Source organism: Camellia sinensis, chromosome 1, assembly GCF_055761805.1.
Source record: "Camellia sinensis isolate YWXY chromosome 1, ASM5576180v1, whole genome shotgun sequence".
In the NCBI taxonomy this organism is placed as follows: domain Eukaryota; kingdom Viridiplantae; phylum Streptophyta; class Magnoliopsida; order Ericales; family Theaceae; genus Camellia; species Camellia sinensis.
The window spans coordinates 110,184,075-110,200,854 of NC_138961.1; the positions used below are offsets into that span (position 1 = coordinate 110,184,075).

Sequence of the window (16,780 nt, forward strand, 5' to 3'; positions counted from 1 at the left end):
TTTAATAATCATAACCTATTTAATTTATTGCATTTGTCACAACGAAAAAAAAAAAGACAATTGTAATCTATTCAATTTAAATTAATTTTACAAACCTGTATCTCAACTCTCCGAAAGCAAGCTATGCTCCTTCCTCATGCTTCAATGCGTAATATTAGAGTACATAATATTTTAATTATTAAGGTATTTGTAATAAGTGAAACATTGTTATATATTTTTATGTATGCTGGAACGTTATATTGGATGACTTTTTAATACAATTTTATTTTATAAAAATTAGTTTGTTCGCATTTAAAATATATACAATTTTATACAATTTTATTTATATATATATTTTATAAAAATTAGTTTGCTCGCATTTAAATCATTATCAGCAACAAGCATTCCAACAGAAAACCAACAACCAACCAACAACACAAGTGCACTAGAAAACCAGCTGTAGTAGCCCAAGTTTACAATGGTTACGATGGATTTAGTGTATGTTGTTGGAGAGAAGGAAAGAGAGATTTTCAAAAGAGACTATAAGAGAGAGTTGTCGCCATCTCCTCCCTACTCAAGGTTTTGCTCCCACTGTGAAATGTGGTGGTGTTGCCAATGGAGAAGGAACGGGAGGAAGATGGAAGAAAATAGTCGAAGATAAAGGGGTGTTTGCTTGTTATGCTAATATTAATGTGGCTTGTTTGGTTGCAAGGATAGATTCAGTTTTTTTTTTTTTGGGTCAAAGATAGAATGTTAGTATGTTAGTAAAATTAGATTATAAATTTAAGGAACCGTCGTTGATCCGTCAACTCGAACCTCAAACTTTCCACTCACCGCGGTAACCCTAAGGCACGGCTGCATGCCAATCGGCCACAAGGGCCTCGGCCGGATGGATTCAGTTGGGTGTTCAGTATTTAAGAAATAAAAGGTAATTTTGGCATCTAGTTGCCAAAATATACAGATATAAATAAGACATTTCCGTTGCTAAGAGAGAACAATGTAATTTCATTTTAGAAACCACAGGGAAGTCCGTGTAATTAGCCCATAAATAAAACAAAACAACCAGATTCAAAATGACAGAAGACACAAAAAAGCACTGGAAGGGTGACGGTATAATGTGTCTACTTAATTCACAAAAAGACAAATTACACAAAATAATAGGTATAATAGACTATTGGCACAACTGTAACAACCAAATTATAGCTCTATTTGATGCAATTAAAGGTCACTCTCACAAACATCATCACTAGTCTAAGCGTAGAAAGGTGAGAAGGTTGTTACAAGGAATAACGGGTTGCGAAAGAAATTCTCATATCCTCAAACTCAACTAGCACAACATTATTCCCGGTCACAAATTATAAGGAATGGGATGGGATCCCTAATGGACGACAAGGTTTCACAAAGAGCACACAACCAAGTGCAGACACACACGCAAAGTAGACTGCAGAAAGAACTGAAGATAATAAAGGCAAACATGAAGCATGCACAGAAATTCGTTGGTGAAAGGAGTTTTTTTTTTTTTTTTTCTTTTCGATTACACCTTGAGAGTGCAATATGTGTACAAAGCCTTTGCCGTTGATATCTATTTTGTAGCTACTGCTGCTGCATATAAGGGAACAAGATACTGCCAGAAAAACTCAATTTAACAAAATTAAACATGTCTATTTGGAGTCAACTCAATGAATTCTTTTGCAACATGTAGCTCCATCTAGAGTAATGTCCTCCTTTCATTATTGACAACCATTATTTTTCCCATATACTCTACCATCTGTTCATTTTCTAATTCATTGCCAGTAAAATTGCATATTCACTTTCCCTCCTGAAAGGCATGGGAGATGAAATTACTAATGTCTGACTATGAAAATATGTTTTAAAAAAATCTCAATCACAAATACACAAATAGTTTAAATGATGAAGAATAAAGGCAAGGCAATCTTACCACAAAATTCAACCAAATGCATATAAAATCATATCAAATTACCATGGGCGAATATCACTTCCATTCACTCTAAGTATGTTCTCTCGCAAAGCCAAACCTGTGTAGAGAATTAACAACCATGCCTGAAAATAATATGCTCATTACGCTTAGAAACAAAAAAACAAAAGTATAGTAAACAAATCAAAAAGTTAAAATTTCCTTAAAATATCAATATGAGTTACAAAAATTTTTCCCATACAAAAGTACCTGGTAAAGCTGAACAGGCAATCCACCCCATAGCCATGACCTTAACACAAGTAGCAGTGATGGGAAAAAAAGAAACAGAAACGCAGTTCTATCCTGTCCATGATAGTGTTGCAAATTATGAATTAGAATCTCTGGTCTATTGTTCTAACAAGTAAAATAAGTTATTAATCAATGATTTAAGAATTGCATGAGTACACATTGAGAGTAGATAGAATCAAAATACACACAATGTAAAGATACAAGCCAGATCCTAAACGGATACAGGAATCCAGGAGGACCGACAAAAATCCTGTAGTCAACAACTTAACATAGAAGCCTCCTCCATGTATAAGAAACCTCCCTCCCACTTTGTCAATAGAACCCATACCTCAAGTTCCTTTCATACTAACCTAAGAATACCACTAAGTAGCAGCAGAAAAGGTCAATTATATTTATCTTCTAACATCCAAGCCTTTTACCACCAATAGCCAACTAAGAATACCACCAAGTAGCAGTAGAAAGGTCAATTATATTTATCTTCTAACATCCAAGCCTTTTACCACCAGTAGCCAACAAAACAGCATAGATATATCTGAAAAGCACCCATAGAAGTTTTTTATTTAAAAAAACAACCTCAATCATTATTTCACAACACACACACAAAAAAAAAAAAAAAAAAAAAAAAAAAATCTATTTTCAAAGAGTAACATTTACAATCGCATTCAGCATGCTTATGGCTTTATAAGTAACATTATTAATAATCTGTAAAGTGAGTGCAAGTTGAGTATGCATCTTCCAGTTGGTGATGAACAAAATAATCAAGACTTAAAAAGGTCTACTGTGTTAAGTCACCAATTTTCCCAAAAGCATGGTATTAGAGTTAAGGTTGAGAGAGGTCTTAGGTTCAAATCTCTCTATTTGGTATTTGGTATTCAGACCCCATTTGGTTTCGTGTTCTCTGTTTGGTTGTTTGAATCTCCTTATGTTTGGTTCTTTGTCTTTCCACGTGCAAGATGGAGTTGCATGTGAAGGAGGGTGCTAAATAGCACAATATACATTGTTAGGCTCATTTCCTAACAGCTTTAAGCTTTTGGGAAATTGGTGACTTTTAGCATGTTGCTTTCCACACCACTCCTCTAGTCCTCTCCTCTTCACAACCAACCACCCTGTCCACCTATCAAATGCCTAGACCATCGATTCAACAATAAGATTCACGCCATACCAAAAAGGGCCAACAACAAAGAGACATAATAGCAGGGCCATATTCCCATTCAACTTCTTCAAAGCCTCTATTGCTTTCTCCTCCATGGATGGGCCCCTTCCCAATCAATCTTGTTTCTTTACCTAAACCAAAATTACTTTCGTCAAATTTGGCTGCCACTCTTTAGTCTCAAAAAAACTAACGATGCGTTGTCCTTAATGTAAAAAATAAAATCAAAAAGTTAAGGAGATTACCTTAAATGATTAACCATGTCTATATGTGTCATTGGCTGCAAGGGGTCAACGCCAAAAACACAAAGGAAAAAAAATACAAACGAAAAACTAACTACTCCAAAAGTAACATTATTTTGAATAACATACACAAACTGGGTCATCAGAATGATTTTGATCAATTATCTTGAACAACTTTTTGAATGGAGTAAAGAAGTTGGAATCATTGATCTCTAATTATCTAAAAACTACGAAAAGGGTGTTTTTGGTTTCTATAACACGTCACAGCAAATGAAATACAAAATTCCAACAAAACCTCCACAAAAGAAAAGATAAAATTGCATAAGATAATATATGTACTTATGCTATTTATCTTGGGTTGATTTGCTGTGTTCACTTACCCTATCTTCTTTGGATATGGCTCCTGAACATTGTATTTTGGTTTTGTTTTTCTTTTGATTGTTCTCGCTGCTTTTGGTTTGGGTTCGGTTCTCCGCTGTATAGTGTTGTAGGGCCTGGGGTATTCCCCTTGTAATCTTGTAAATTCTCGTCTTTATTTATGTCTTATTCACCCAAAAAAAAAAAAGATAGTATATGTACTAGCAGTTCGCTCTTTGCATGTTTCTCCACATGAAACTATTAACAAAGTTTTTTTTTTCCACTCTTTTTTCCATTTCTTATTTCCTTCTCATACAAGATCCACAGGATGCTTATCATGAAATACAACCCAAATTATTAGAAAGGAATTTCCAAACCTCACACATATGTGGGAACACTGAAGCAATCAAGTCAAATACTACATAGTATCAATATAAATAAATTATATATAACACCACGTATATCAGTATAACCAATTGCCCTATTTTTGTTTCATCATAGAGTAACAGAAAAGGCATCATTTTAATACATTATGTAAACAAAAACATAGACGAACTACTCAATTCTCAATTCAACAACACACCCAATTTTCAAACAACACAATTCAAATAATTTTGGTTGAAACTCAATAAATTGTATGAATCGAATCGTGCATCATACAATTCTAACACCATACTAGTTGGAACATGTAGAAGTCGTGTCAACAAAATAATTTTGATCTTTTATTCATGAAATACGATATCCATTTCCAAGGAATTGTAGCAATGTAAGTGAAATTATTCTTGAGTGATAACTGAGATTAGAAATTACCCGGTAATTGACTCTGCCAGTTGGTGTCGAAGGCAAGACGAGATCTGCTTCCAGATCAGGTTAAAGATATGCAGGCATGCCCATTACCTTCTATCTCCATGCCCATGTCATCTTCCAAAGAATCACGCTCTGCAGCACAACATGGAAATGGATAAATGAAAAACATAAAAACCAAAAAAAACTTGCGCCCAATTTAGTCTCCATTTCCAAGCAATGGAAGCAATGTAAGTGAAGGAATTCTTGAGAGATAACTGAGATTACCTAGTTGTTGACTCAGTGCTCAGTTGAGGAATTCTTTAATCTTCATCACTTGTGTTACTACTCGCTACTTAGTTGCCATTGAATAAAAAAAGGTCTACATTTATCTCCCAAAAAACACATGGATTTATTATATATAGCCCAACAGACATCAATTATGTAGCAACTACTACCAATAAACTACTAACTTAACCCTATTCGTTTTCTTTTTTTTCTTTTTTTCTTTTTTTTGTTGTTGTTGGTTAAGTAAGAAACCCAATTTGTAGACATAAGTAATAACTCAAAAATAAAATACTACTCATGCCAATTAATTTCTCAATTTTCTCTTCACACCAGGCTCTAAGGATTTGCAAAGCACACAAATTTCTATCCTAAAATGCCAACTACTGAAGTTTAATTGTTCTGCAGGCTAGGCGTAAGCTCTCTTCTAGAGGGGGTATTGCCTTTGGCATGTTTTGACCTTCATTGTAAATCCCCTTTTATGGCAATAAAAACTTACCCCCGAAAAAGCATACCATGACGAACAATGCCTACGTGCTAGAGAAGCCAAGAAAAGGAAAACCAACAAATATCAACTATATTCAAAATAAAAAAATTCAATTTCCCAACTAGTACCAAGCATATAGATTTTGAATTTTTGAACTCTTTTAATTGAGGCATTTCGAAATGGCCTACTTGGCTAGATCAATAAATCAATAGAAGGAAAATAACAAGGTGCAGCTGTTAATAGAGTAAGTAGAACTTCAATTGGTGAACAATAATGCTAGACCCCAAATGTTCTAGCAAACACTCACATGGGTGTTGGTCCCACAACACCCATGTGAGTGGTAGATTTTTTGGTAAATTTTTTTGTATCCTTAGGCTTTTGCTTATTGGTGAAATGAGGCAAGAGACGAAAGCCACAAAAGAAAGACATGAAAAAGGAGCAGAATGTAACTACTAGGGAATCCAGGAAAACAAACTTACTTGGTAAGTCAACGAGAGATGGAAATAGCTGAACAAATGATCCAAGAGACATCAATGCTGGAAACACACTTAGAAACGATTTTTCAAATCTGCATCAAAAAAGAAAACAAAAAAAAAATATATATGTATGAAAGTCAGTAATGCCCTTCACTGCAGATTGAGTCCACAGTATCTCCGAAAGCATTCTTTTAGATCCTCCTTTTTGAAATTAAACATGTGTTTAGTTGTCAAAATTTCCATTAGGCTCAATTAGTTTCAGTACGAAATTATTATACCATATTTTGTTCCAACAAGGTCGGGAAGGTGCATAATAACTTTAAACATACAAAATAAGATGTGGCATCACATAAGCAACAAAATTTATTTCTGAAGTAGCATTGACAGGACAAAAATAAAATAAAACTACAATTATGAATACCAATATATGAAGGGTCTTGTTAACAAGTGTCCCAGGGAAACGAAAAGTAGACCTAAATTTTTTTTTTGAAAACACAAGACACTTTTTATTAAATTCAATGTAGTTTTTATGGAAATTAATGCACTTCTTTTAACTGTTTGACCTATTTTCAAGACACTCCTTTATTTCAATCCCAATATCTAGCACTATTGGCATTTGTCATATACAAATATCGCGAGGACACAACAATTGCACAAATTATAACTAAGATCATTCCAATAAAATAAATTAAATATATCTTTTAAGAACAACACCAAAAAGATGACACGAGGAACTTAGCATTAATGGGAAAAACTACAAATGCAAGACTGATGTTAGAGGAGGATAAGTTACCAAAATATTTGATATACATGTTTCATATTTCTTCTTTTCTACTTCTAAATCTGAAAATTCAGTCAAATAAAGAAACTAAATCCCAAGCAAAGAATCATGCCAATCTCAAATCATACCTGAGGGAGAAATGTAGGGAAATTAGTTAAAAGTTTTCTCTTGTTAAGATTCCGAAAGTCCAGTGTAGCTTCAGAAACAACAGGGTCTAAAAGTTCACTGCAATCAAATATTGGAACAGTGATTTTCAAATACGATTTATCATATGATATGCCATCATAAATAGAGAATAATTGTTAGATAAAATCATAATTTCTTTTTTTCCCCATAAATAACTTATTGTGAAAGAAGGACTACAAACATCTTTACCAGCTCAAACATGAATGAATGAATGAATAGGGTCTTTTAATTCGATGGACTCCTCTCCTCTCCATGTGGGAAATTCTCCAAAACTGGTTTAAGACGTTGGCCAATCACTTTAAAAACATTACCATTCTTGGGATTTTCAATCTGGGCCCCATGAGAAAAAACAGTTTTAACTATGAAACGGCCCAGTTCATCTAGATCTCAATTTACCAGGAAACAAATGTAGTCTAGTTTTATACAAAAGAACCTTTTGTGAAGGATTAACAATTCCTTTGGGTACAAACAATATTAACATTAAAAACATATCATATACAATGACACGGGGAGGACTAGTCAATCAACTGGATGCCCTTTTTTCTTCCGAAACAGCACACCTTTTCTGCTTCCTTATCGACAAAAATATGCAATCCTGCCTTTAGGCAATAGAAATATTATCCTTTATTGGATGAAAAGCTACAAACACAAGACCCTTGTCAGTAAAAAGGTATACATCTTATGTAGAGGGGGTAGAAAATTAAGATAAAAATTACCATTTGTTTTGCTGAATTCGAGCAGCCCGAGCACCCTTGACGACATTGCGGTCAGATCTAGTGTTTTTGCTATTATCTAAGTCGCCAAATATACATTTCATAAAAGGAACAAATAAAGAACAGAAGATGGGTAGTAATTAAAAGGAAAAACAAATAAATATTTGAAGACCAAAATCAAAATATTAAAGGACTGGAGGTACAATGAAATCTTGTCTAACCTTTGAGAGAGGTTTTGTGGATGTTATGAGATGATTTAGAAGCACACCGAGTCTTATGGGCCATGTTGAGCAATTGATATTGTTGAAGGCTCAAATGTAGTTTTTCTACAAATTTACATTAAATTCATTAAATCACAATTAAATACAAATTGAGAGAATGAATATAATATCCAAAATTCATAGAACAACTATGTAATTTTAAGCATTAATCACACCTCCCAACCAGCTTTATTGCTAGAACCTAGCAATTAGGCTGACTAAAATAAAATCAAAAAGTAAAATAAAAGCAACAACTCTAAACCACTTCTGCAAGAAATCACGATTGAATTTAGCACTTGCAACAAGCCCTTAATCCAATAGGTTACCCCTCGTGGACGAGTAAAAGTCTCGTGAGGGTTTCCAAAGATGTTACCCACAAACATCCAAAAATTTCTTTACTAAAAGGATTTCTTTCATTCTCATGCCAAAGTTAAAGAACCAGCCATGAATTTCACAACTTTAACAAGATAATCAATCAAAGTTCAAGACACTAGCAGCAAATAAAGATATCTCATGACATTCAAAATTTGGAGTGTGTTAAAAAAGTTTAGCAAACACAGACACAACCTTAGCCTTAAAGTGAAATATAACCCAAATCTCTTTCTGAAACATGCTTCGACTCAAATCTCACCAGTTATTGCACTCAACAAATAAATCACTCAGAATATGGTGCAAAAATTGCTCTCAATATATGCGAGTAGAACAATGTAAATCAAAGGCAAAATATCCCGCATACTAATTTTTTTGAAAAACGCTAATATGAAAGAATAAATAAATAGTCTAATGAATGGAATATCAAATACTGAGAATTAAAATTTCTAGAGATATTACCCACAAACGTCAAAAAATTTCTTTACTCAAAGGATTTCTTTCGTTCTCATGCTAATGTTAAAGAACAAGTCATGAATTTCACAATCTTAACAAGATAATCAATCAAAGTTCAAGACACTAGCAGCAAGTAAAGATATCTCATGACATTCAGAATTTGGCGTGTGTGAAAAAGTTTAGCCAACACAGACACAACCTTAGCCTTAAAGTGAAATATAACCCAAATCTCTTTCTGAAACATGCTTTGACTCAAATCTCACCAGTTATTGCATTCAACAAATAAATCACTCAGAATATGGTGTGAAAATTACTCTCAATATATGCGAGTAGAATAATGTAAATCAAAGGCAAAATATCCCGCATACTAATTTTTTGGAAAAACGCAATAATGAAAGAATAAATAAATAGTCACATGAATGGAATACCAAATACTGAGAATTAAAATTACCATACCATCACCCCTGTCTATCATGTCCACTTGTAAACTATACCACTCTCAAGATCAAATAGGACTTTTATTTGGTTGTAATGTTTGGGTCAAGGAATTACGAAAAAATAATAAAAACGCAAAGTTGAATAAAAAAATGGATGTCTGAGACATTATTGGCATAAAAATAAGCTCTAATCTGAGAGATTATTGGCATAAACACAAACACAATTAGAGCATTATTCCAAATATCTTGCTCTTTTTGTTACTTTTTTTTTTTTTTTGTCTTTTTCAACTTCCTCCTCCTGCTCTTTTTTTTTCTTTTCGTTTTGTCCCCCCCCCCCCTCATTGAACACAATTTATTTCTTCTTCTTTTTTTCCATCTTCTCTCCTTTTTTTACTTTTTTTTTTTTCAAACAAATTTGCCATTGTCAAACTCAAATTACCCAACATATCTACAAAATTGAAAAGAAAGTATGGGTTGTGGGGTTAAACAAAGAAAGGCTAACATAAAGGCTCAAATTGGTTTCTAATGAAATAATAATAAAGGAAAGAAAAATAAATAAAAGGCTCAATGAAACAAAGATGGCCTAAAATCATCTCTCAATTCATGATCTCAAGGGAATAAAAGTATGGTAACAAATTGATTTATCCTCAACATTCAACCAAAATTAAGAAATAATGAAACTAAACAACAAATTAATGCGCTTCCAAAGAAAATTAAGAGTAGATGTATCACAACCCTCCAATAAAAGATTAGCACAAAACTCGTAGGCTCAAAAGTCTCCACTATCATTCTTCAAGATTTTCAAGTCATATCCACTTATCAACTAAAAATCATATTCATGTGGCGAAAGTGCAGTGCAATGATTTCCAAATACGAACACATGGAATACTTTAACAAAGTAGCTAACATATCAAACTTCGACACAATTTCTTGAGTTAAAGCAATAAAATAATACAAGTATGTTGAATTACTCAATGCACAGAACAAAAGATTACCGTGCGCACTTATCTTTTTTTTTTTTAAAACAAAACAACTAACTCATTGTAGCAAGCAACATATAAATTCTTCTCAAGATAAGTATTTTCTCCCCTCAACCTGAACGATGCATTGTCCTCGAGGGAGTAAAAGTATAATAACAAATTGATTTATTCTCAGCATTCAACAAAAAATGAAAAAACAACGAGACTAAACAATAAATTAATGCGCTTCCAAAGAAAAATTAAGAGTAGATGTATAATAACCCTCCAATAAATGATTGGCACAAAACTCACAGGGTTAAAAGTCTCCACTATCATTCTTCAAGATTTTCAAGTCATATCCACTTATCAACTAAAAATCATATTCATGTGGCAGAAGTGTAGTGCAATGATTTCCAAATATGAACACATGGAATGCTTTAACAAAGTAGCTAGCATATCAAACTTCAACGAAATTCTCGAGTTAAAAGCAATAAAATACCACAAGTATACCCAATCACCCAATATATAGAACAAAAGATTACCATGATAAATTCTTTTTTTTAAAAAAACAAAACAACTAACTCATAGCAGCAAGCAAATATAAAAATTCTTCTCAAAATAAGTATTTTCTGCCCCCAACCTAAATGATGCATTGTCCTAAATGTAAAAAATAAAATCAAAAAGTATAGGAAATTACCTTAAATGATTAACCATGTCTATATGTGTCATTGCCTGCAAGGGGTTAGCGCCAAAAACACAGGAAAAAAAAAATACAAACGAAAAACTAACTGCTTCTAAAAGTAAAATTATTTTGAATATTATGCACAAACCGGTTCCCCAAAATAATTTTGATCAATTACTCTGAACAACTTTTTGAATGAAGTAAAGGAAGTTGGAATTGTCAATCTCTAATTATCTAAAAACTGTCATCTCGTTCGTCTCCCTGGTACTCTGCCTCGCAACCCATTCGTGAAAACCCTAGCCTCTGGTTCGTGATCTGTCACTGGACTCGAGTCGTCGTCGTCGGTTCTCTCCTGCTTCGCTTCGCGCGATCAAAGCGCTGTCTATGCCGGCTGCTCTAGAGTCGACTTCGACTCGTCTTTCTCTCTTTCCCTCAATCTCTCTCTCTGTCTCTATGTGTGTGGTTCGAAGTTGACCTACGGCTATCTTTCGTTACCACCAGTTCTCCTTCATTCTTCTTTTGGACCAAACAAGTTCCTGATTATTATACTTTGACCCCTCAATTCTTTTTATGTTTGCTAGTTATCACACTTTGCCGCAAGTCCTTTTGGTTCATCACAATGTCAAAAGATAAAATTCAGGCTATTAAATGCAAACTTACTGGTGACAACTATCCTTATTGGTCTAGTGTTGTGAAAAATTTTCTTCTCGGTTGAAAAAAATGGGGCTATGTTTCTGGTTCTATTCCTCGACCATCAGACCCAAAGGAGGATGGATATCTGACTTCCTGTGATACTTGGGATTGTGATAATGCCCAAGTTCTGACCTGGTTTCATAATTCCGTGACTGACCGTATTGGAATGATGTTTTCCAAGTACAATACTGCCAAAGAGGTGTGGGATTATTTACTAGGTGTCCATCAGCACTCCAACTTTGCCAAGCGGTATGAGTTAGAAACAGCTATTCAAAATGCTCGTCAGCGGGATCAGACTATTCAGGACTTTTTATATTGAGATGACAGGTCTCTGGGATCAGTTGGCTCTTATGGAACCATCAGCACTCCAACTTTGCCAAGCGGTATGAGTTGGAAACAGCTATTCAGAATGCTCGTCAGCGGGATGAGACTATTCAGGACTTTTATATTGAGATGACAGGTCTCTGGGATCAGTTGGCTCTTATGGAACCATCTAGTCTCAAGATACTAGACACTTATATTGAGTTCCGGGAGCAAGGTCGTTTAGTACAGTTTTTAATAGCCCTCTCCCCACAGTATGAGGCTATTCGAGGTGGCATCCTTCATCGATCTCCTCTTTCCTCTGTGGATGCTATTGTTCGTGAACTCCTCTCTGAAGAAACCCGTCTTAAGACGGCCAGTCAGACTTTGCCTCCTTCTGTCTTCTTGGCTCCTACCAAGCAGCCCTTGTTATCGACCCCTCCTCCTCATCAGCTTCAGGCCACTGCGAAACCCAAGAAAGAACCATTAGGGCCAGATGAGTGTGCTTTCTGCCATCAAAGGGGTCATTGGAAGAACAATTGTCCCAAAAAGGGACGTTAGCCTGCTCCATCTCCTCAGACACAGTTTCGAGGTCCTACTTCGAGTACTTTTCGACCTTCTGCTACTTACATTGCATCCACTTCGGCTCCCGATCCTAACTTGGCTTCCTTGAGTGCTCAGGTTGCACAACTTCAGCATATCCTGTCCACCTCTCAGTCATCCACATCTGCCTCCGCTCTTGCCTCTCTTCATTCAGGTTTGCTTGGGTCCTCTTCAGGTATCCCTTCTTCTGTCTGGCTTTTTGATTTTGGTGCCTCTCATCATATGACTCCTCACATTTCCTTACTTCAAAATTATATTCCCCCACCCGTTCCAATTACTATTAATACTGCTAATGGATCCGGTATGTCTGTTCTGTCTTACTATTCCTTCTGTTCTTTATGTTCCTCAGTTATCTGTTAGTTTATTATCCATTTGTCAACTTGATAGGTCTGGTTTTGATGTTATCTTTTCCTCTTCTGTCTATTGTGTGCAGGATTGGGTGTCCAACAAGCAGATTGGGACTGGCCGTAGAATTGGAGACCTCTATGTAGTCGAAAGCTTGCATCTTCCCTTATCCACTTCTCTAGCTGCATTTTCCTCATTTCAGTTAGATTCTCAGTCGAGTCAGTTTTACTTATGGCATTCTCGCCTCGGTCATTTGTCTGTTGACAGCTTACAGTCTTTAGCTCAGTCAGGGTTGTTGGGTAAAGTTTCTCCTAGTCAAATTGATGAATGTCGGGGGTGTAAACTTGCTAAAATGTCAGCCTTACCATTTAATAAAAGTACCTCTATTTCTGTTTCTCCTTTTTCTCTTGTACATACTGATGTCTAGGGACCCTCTCTTGTTCTTACTAAAGGAGGCTCTACATATTATGTGTCTTTTATTGATAACTGCACCCGTTATACTTGGGTTTATCTTATGACTCATAAATCTGACTTCTACCAAATATACCGTACCTTCCAGTCTATGGTCACTACATAGTTTGGCTCTACTATTAAATTGTTGCGATCTGACCTGGGTGGAGAATACTTTAAAACTGAATTCTGTGAATACTTGGCCAAATTGGGTACTATTCACCAAACTTCTTGTACTGATACACCTGCCCAAAATGGTCGAGCTGAGCGTAAACACCGTCATCTCCTTGAGACAGCTAGGTCTCTCCTTCTCTCCGGCTCCGTTCCGGCTCCGTTTTGGGGGTGAGGTAGTTCTTACTGCTGCTTTTCTTCTTAACCGTATGCTTACCCCTCTTCTTTCTAATCGGTCTCCTTATGAGGCTCTGTTTTCTCAACTTTCTAATTACTCTCTCCTTCGTGTGTTTGGGTCTACTTGTTTTGTCCTTTTACCCCATAAAGATAGGACCAAACTTAATGCCCGGTCTGTCCTGTGTGTCTTTTTGCGTTATAGACTCACTCAGAAAGGTTATCGCTATTATGATCCTGTTTCCCGTCGCCTTTATGTCTCCCGCCATGTTGCCTTTCTCGAACGTCTACCTTACTTTCAGCTTCCTCCTCTCACCGCCCCTGTTTCCAAAGAGGATTTGGTTCATATTGATCCATTTCCTTCTGAGGTTCCGTCTGATGAGTACATCTCCACAGTTACTCCTGAGCTTATTCCATCTTCTCCTCCTTCTTCACCTCTCGCTGCTTCTCCTTCTTCGGTCTCTTCTCCTTCTCCGTTGTTAGTTTATTCTCGTCGCAAGGCTCCTCCTCCACCAGTTGACTCTGCCCCTACTGCTGATCCTCCTGCTTCTGACGACTCTGATCCTACTGTACACCGATATCCTCCTCGCGCGCGTCATCCTCCAAACAGGTTGGGTTGGTCTAATACTTGTTTTCCGGCTTCCTATCGTACCTTTTTGTCTGCTATTCACTCTTTTGTAGAACCTCAATCTTATAAGGAAGCCTGTCAAGATCCTCATTGGGTTCAAGCTATGGAGGATGAGTTGTTTGCTCTACAGAAAACTAATATATGGGAGTTGGTTCCTTTACCTGCTGGTAAGAATTTGGTTGGTTGCAAATGGGTCTACAAAGTCAAGACTCATTCTGATGGTTCTCTTGAGCGTTATAAAGCCCGTCTGGTTGCCAAAGGTTTCTCCCAGGAATATGGTATTGACTATGAGGAGACGTTTGCTCCTGTTGCCAAGATGACTACTGTCCGTACTTTAATCTCTGTCGCTGCTATTCGTTCTTGGCCTCTTTATCAAATGGATGTTAAGAATGCTTTTCTTAATGACCATCTCACTGAGGAGGTTTACATGCGTCCTCCCCCTAGTCTTCACCATTCCTCTGGCCGAGTTTGTCGTCTTCGACGTGCTCTGTATGGTCTGAAGCAGTCTCCTCGTGCTTCGTATGATCGCTTTCAGACTGCTGTTACCAAGCTTGGATTTCATCCTTCTGCTTCCGACTCTGCTCTATTTCTGAGACATACCCCGACTGGTTTTGTTGCTCTCTTATTATATGTAGATGATATGATCATCACTAGCTCTAACTCTGCTGCTATCTCTGAAGTCAAGCAGCATCTCTTCCGCACCTTTGAAATGAAGGATCTGGGACTATTGCAGTATTTTCTCGGTATTGAAGTGGCTTCTTCTCCCAAGCGTTACTTTCTATCCCAAGCTAAGTATGCCAACGAGGTTATCCATCGTGCCAGGCTTACTGACACTAAGCTTTCTGATACCCCCATTGAGCTTAATGTGAAGCTTAACACTACTGATGGTGTTCCTCTGGACGATCCTACGTTATATCGCGAACTTGTGGGTTGTTTAGTCTATCAGACAGTTACTCGCCCTGATCTTGCCTATGCTGTCCATGTGGTTAGTCAGTTTTTTGCTTCGAATTCTTCGCTATCTTCACAGTACTATTTTACAGGGCTTGCTATTCTCTTCTACTTCTTCGTTAGATTTGGTGGCCTATACTGATGCTGATTGGATTGGTGATGTTAATGATCGTAAATCTACTTATGATTTTTGTATGTTTCTTGACGATTCCCTGATTTCTTGGAAAAGCAAGAAACAAACTGTTGTTGCCCGTTCTAATGCCGAAGCTGAGTATCGTGCTATGGCTCATGCTACTGCTGAAATTGTCTGGCTTCGTGGTCTCTTATTTGACTTGGGTGTCCCTCAGTCTTCCCCGACCTCTCTCTATTGTGACAACTGAAGTGCTATTCAAATTGCTCATAACACTATCTTTCATGAACGGACAAAGCATATTGAGATTGATTGTCACTTGGCGTTATCTCGCTTCCTTTTGTTTCTTCAACTCTGCAACTTGCTCATTTCTTCACCAAGACTCACACCACTGCTCGGTTTCGATTTTTTCTTGACAAACTCTCAGTGTTTTCTGCTAAAACACCTTGAGTTTGAGGGGGGGGGGGGGTGAGAATAGTGTTCTCCGTTTTCCTTTTCTTTTTAGGATTAGGAATTAATGTTAGTGTTCTATCGCTAATGGCATTCTCTATCAGTGATGTATTTTGTTTAGGATTAGGATTTAGCATTCTATATAAGTGAGTGATGTATTCTTTGTTCAATTTAATGAGATATACAGTTTGACTCAGAAAACTTATTCTCACAAATACATGTATTAGCAATTCGCTCTTTGCATGTTTTTTCCACATGAAACTATAAACAAAGTTTTTTTTTTTTTCCGTTTCTTATTTCCTTCTCATACAAGATCCGCAGGATGCTTATCAAATACAGCCCGAATTATTGGAAAGGAATTTCCAAACCTCACACATATGTGGGAACACTGTAGCAATCAAAGTCAAATACTACATAGTATCAATATAAATAAATTATATATAACCACATATATCAGTATAACCAATTGCCCAATTTTTGTTTCATCGTAGAGTAACAGAAGAAGGCGTCATTTCAATACATTATGTAAACAAAAACATAGACGAACTACTCAATTCTCAATTCAACAGCACACCCAATTTTCAAACAACACAATTCAAATAATTTTGGTTGAAACTCATTAAATTGTATGAATCTAATCGTGCATCATACAATTCTAACACCATACTAATTGGAACATGTAGAAGCCATGTCAACAGAATAATTTTGATCTTTTACTCATGAAATACGATATCCATTTCTAAGAAATTGTAGCAATGTAAGTGAATTTATTCTTGAGTGACAATTGAGATTAGAAATTACCTGGTTGTCGACTCTGCCAGCTGGTGCAGGAGGCAAGACAAGATCTGCTTCCAGATCGAGTTGAAGATATGCGGGCACGCCCATCACCTTCTATCTCCATGCCCATGTCAGCTTCCAAAGCATCACGCTCTGCATCACAACATCGAAAAGGATAAAAGAAAAAAATAAAAACCAAAAAAAACCTGCGCCCAATTTAGTCTCCATTTCCAAGCAATGGCAGCAATGTAAGTGAAGGAATTCTTGAGTGATAACTGAGATAAC

The 16,780-nt window shown here is 36.2% G+C and overlaps 1 protein-coding gene across 23 annotated transcripts in view; it reads right to left on the reverse strand.

The window, feature by feature from the left end:
* Nucleotides 1–1,084: 1,084 nt before the first annotated feature.
* The window catches only part of LOC114290664 (protein disulfide-isomerase 5-4), a 66,088-nt gene continuing 50,392 nt past the window's right edge, over nucleotides 1,085–16,780 (reverse strand). For 8 of the 23 annotated variants that reach the window (XM_082882006.1, XM_082882003.1, XM_082881994.1 and 5 more), the window contains one exon: nucleotides 16,520–16,648. Coding sequence is in view for 15 of the 23 variants with exons in the window: in XM_082882063.1 (XP_082738189.1) it covers nucleotides 6,070–6,075; nucleotides 6,893–6,989; nucleotides 7,667–7,742; nucleotides 7,885–7,989; nucleotides 16,520–16,648 (413 nt within the window). In the remaining 8 variants the exon portion in view is untranslated. Of the gene's footprint in view, nucleotides 2,041–2,164; nucleotides 2,258–3,365; nucleotides 3,488–4,762; nucleotides 4,892–5,023; nucleotides 5,118–5,986; nucleotides 6,076–6,892; nucleotides 6,990–7,139; nucleotides 7,590–7,666; nucleotides 7,743–7,884; nucleotides 7,990–16,519; nucleotides 16,649–16,780 lie in introns of those variants that run through there. The other 15 variants (XM_082882020.1, XM_082882028.1, XM_082882058.1 and 12 more) reach the window with 10 other exon arrangements.